The sequence below is a fragment of the Epinephelus moara genome, chromosome 17 (assembly GCF_006386435.1).
Source record: "Epinephelus moara isolate mb chromosome 17, YSFRI_EMoa_1.0, whole genome shotgun sequence".
Lineage (NCBI taxonomy): Eukaryota > Metazoa > Chordata > Actinopteri > Perciformes > Serranidae > Epinephelus > Epinephelus moara.
The window spans coordinates 28,507,276-28,510,911 of record NC_065522.1 but is presented as its reverse complement, the minus strand read 5'-3'; the positions used below and the strand labels follow the sequence as shown (position 1 = coordinate 28,510,911).

The 3,636-nt window shown below is 39.0% G+C and overlaps 1 protein-coding gene across 1 annotated transcript in view; it reads right to left on the bottom strand.

The window, feature by feature from the left end:
* Window positions 1-3,233, bottom strand: part of cnpy3 (canopy FGF signaling regulator 3) — an 11,944-nt gene extending 8,711 nt beyond the window's left edge. Inside the window, exon 1 of the mRNA XM_050067942.1 lies at window positions 2,982-3,233. Coding sequence (XP_049923899.1) covers window positions 2,982-3,084 — 103 coding nt within the window. The 5' untranslated portion in view covers window positions 3,085-3,233. The remainder of the gene's footprint in view (window positions 1-2,981) is intronic.
* Window positions 3,234-3,636: the final 403 nt, after the last annotated feature.

The window sequence follows — 3,636 nt, the reverse complement described above, 5'->3', positions numbered from 1 at the left end:
GCGCTAGAGAGCTAATTTCTTATCTAGGCCTAACCGCCATATGGATTTTTACTAAACTTGGTAGATATGTAGAACAGGATGCCTCAAGGTGACTGGAGAAATTTAACTCTAATTGGCAACTGGGTGGCTCTATAACAATATATATATTTCTACTACGTCTAATAATATATATTTTACGACACTTGAGGATAACAACACGGCATACCGACACAACACCACTATGTCCTGTTAAGACAATATTGATAACTTGGATTAATTTTTATGAAAAACCCTTTTGATTCCTTTCATCAGTCGAGCCTTACGGACTAAAGGAATATGAATAACCTACCAAGTAATCAAGGAACTGACTCTGACAGCTTCAGATGAAGGGAGTCACCACTTTTTTCGTCATGCCGGTAAATCCAAATGACTTACGCTCTTCTCTGGTGCTCATAGTTTCAGTAAAATCAAATAAACCAAGCTAACGATGAGTAGCATCTCAAAGTTTAAACATCTATGTTCATATGTGCGATCTACACAGCTTACTAAATTTAGCTCAAGTGGGTATTCAACAACCGTTTTTATACATCCAAAGAACCCCCATAAATATGGACAGCTTGGCAACCAGACCAGGCCTCTAATAGAGACAGGCCTTTATTTGTCATAATGTGTAGCAGCACCAGGCCGGTAACTGAACACCAGGTGTTTAACTGGAGTTTTAATGTAAATTAGAATAAAATAAAACAAATACATAAGATCTGTGGCAGGAGGGGGCTGTGCAGTAACTGTGAGGAGGTCTTAGCTTAGCAGCTAACACATGAAACAGTCAACACTTATCAGTCTGTGACACATATTGTAAATTTAAAATAAATTCAAGTCACAGCTAAAAGACAATCAAGTGTGGCCATACTCTGTAATAGGGCTGTGCGATATGACGATATATATCGTTAGCGCGAGAAAAATGTCTATCGTTTCATATTTTGTTCTATCGTTTATATTGTTGTGACGCAAATTACACTTTTTACGGCAATATTTTTCGTCATTTGGAGTCTGTCCATCTTTTGCACGGATCTCATTGATAAATTACTCTTCTTGGCTTTTTAATTTGCGAAGCTTTTACAGCACTTACAGCAACATAATGAGTTTATATAACTCTGCTGTATCTCCGGGGCAACTTTTTATTCATTGGATTAAAACGTGGTATATCGTGACATGTATCGTTATCGGGATGTGAAATGACCTATATCGTGACATGTATCGTTATCGGGATGTGAAATGACCTATATCGTGATATGTATCGTTATCGGGATATGAAATGACGTATATCGTGACATGGGATTCTGGCCATATCGCCCAGCCCTACTCTGTAAATTGTGTTAAATCTGAAGTGTGCTTTGTTTTCATGTTTCATGTATATTTGTCCCTGTTTTTACGTATTTTATGAGCTCTTATGAAGCGTAATCTGTTCTATGTACAGTACTGTTCTTCCTGTTTTAATGTATTCCATTTGATATTATTATATTTTCTATCATCTTATGTTTGATGCTGTGTCTCAAATCGTGTACTTCTGTACTTACACTTAATATGCTGAGTGCATAAGTGCATTCACACGCGGCTGGTGCACTCAAAACGGTCAAGAAGTTGAGTGTGGACCTATGGACACTTCTCGCCCTCAATGGTCGCCATCTTGGCTACGTAGCGGAATGGGAGGGACCAATTTTTTAAACTGGAAATGGCGGCCGTGAACGTCGCCCAGTGTAAGCCAGCAGTATGTTTATTGGGTTAATGATTTGGTACCACGAGCGATAACGCTAATGCTAATGCTAGTTTGCTAACTAGCTAATAGCTGCACGTTAGGCATTAAAAGAAGGAAAAGAGGATGAAATTTGCGGTCGTCAATTCCGGTGAGTGCACAACGGCCGTGTTTGGTTTGAGACAACACTACCCTGTCGAAATTCGCACACTACGCCTTTTGAATCTGGCTTTTAATGTGGCGTAACATTACAGTCTTGACTTTTCAGTTTTAACCATTGATTATTACCTACTTTTATTTATCCTGCTCATTTTTATTCTACTTTATTTACTTTCTTTTTATTCTGTGGAGTTTTAATCATCTTTTTTGTTAGTTTGTTCAGGTTTAGTTAGTTTGCTTTTTTAATATTTCATCGTCTTGTGTCTGTGTCATTCAAATTTTGCCATGTGAAGCACTTTGGGCTGCATGTTTGTGTGAGAGGTGATGCGTAAATAAAGTTGAGTTGACTGTTGCTGTCATCACACCTGCACAGAGACTGCGGATAAAAACTCGCCAAGCTGGCTGAACTGGCACCTTCACAGAAATGCTTATTAATGTGCACTGTCCCTGTAACCTCACACTGTGTTTTAATTTTAATTTATTTAACCTTTATCTATCTAAAAACCTCTTGAGATTAACAACCTCTTTTTCAAGAGTGTCCTGGCCGAGTCAGGCAGCGACAGACGTTACAGACAACATCGAACAGAAATGTAAAGCTGTAAAAACAGCAAGATTAATACAATGAAAAGCCCAAAATAATGTAAATATATTCCAGAAATGAACCATAAAAATGCAAAAAAGGCAACGACACAATTACAAAGAGCAGCGAAGACACACTGTGACACTGGCATATAAAAGACTGCAACTTTGATATATATAGATAGATAAATAAAAATAAGCAATACACAGAGTTACTTATAGACAAATCCTTGTGAACATATATATCTAGAGAGACTTTGGTTTAGTGGGAATGAGGCTAGTGTAAAGATAGTGGTGTGGCAATGTGCAAAATCATCAGATGAAGCTATGTGGAGAGTGTTGTTGACATGTAAACAGTGGTTGTTGTGGTTAATTAAACAGCTGTCTCTTACTGTGAGTGAGCAGACAGTTAAATGACAGCGACATTAATCTATTCCTCATTGTGCTGTGGACCCTGAAGGTCCCTGGACCCTGGTTTCAGGACCCAAACGTTGCTAACGGCCACAGTTACCTTCACATTTGTTGGGAAGATGGACCCAGTCATCGTCTCCTCCACTCTTTGCTGCTCCCGCCGAGATTATCGAGATAAACGACACGTATGTCGCTAAATTCATATCGTCGGTTGTGTCTGAGTCTTTATCTGCTCATAAAAGTCGGGTTTTGCTTTTAAAGAAGGCGGAAAAGGAGCGTTATCTCTCGGTTTCTACATCCTCCTCTGCTTCAGCACAGCTGCAACAAAACAGAGAAGTGATCACTTCCGCTTTGGGCGCGACGGATGCGGAGCTCCGGGCCAATAAGAGAGGGAGAAGTGGCAGCGGCTGGACCAATCAGAGGCAGAGGAGGGACAGCGAGGGGGAGAACTGTAAGAGGTATCACTCTGCGGCGAATTTATGAGACAGCCAAACAGGAAGTGAACCTGTGAAGTGTCAGACTTTTTGTTTGTTTTTCAGTGTCAGATTTTTTTTTCAGTGACAGAATTTTTGTTTTGTTTTTTCAGTCTCACATTTTTTCTTTGTTTTTTTCAGTGTCAGATTTGTTTTATTATTTTTTTCAGTGTCAGACTTTGTTTTGTTTTTCAGTGTCAGATGTTTTGTTTGTTTTTTCAGTGTCAGATTTTTTGTTTGTTTTTTTCAGTGTCAGACTTTGTTTTGTTTTTTCAGTGTCAC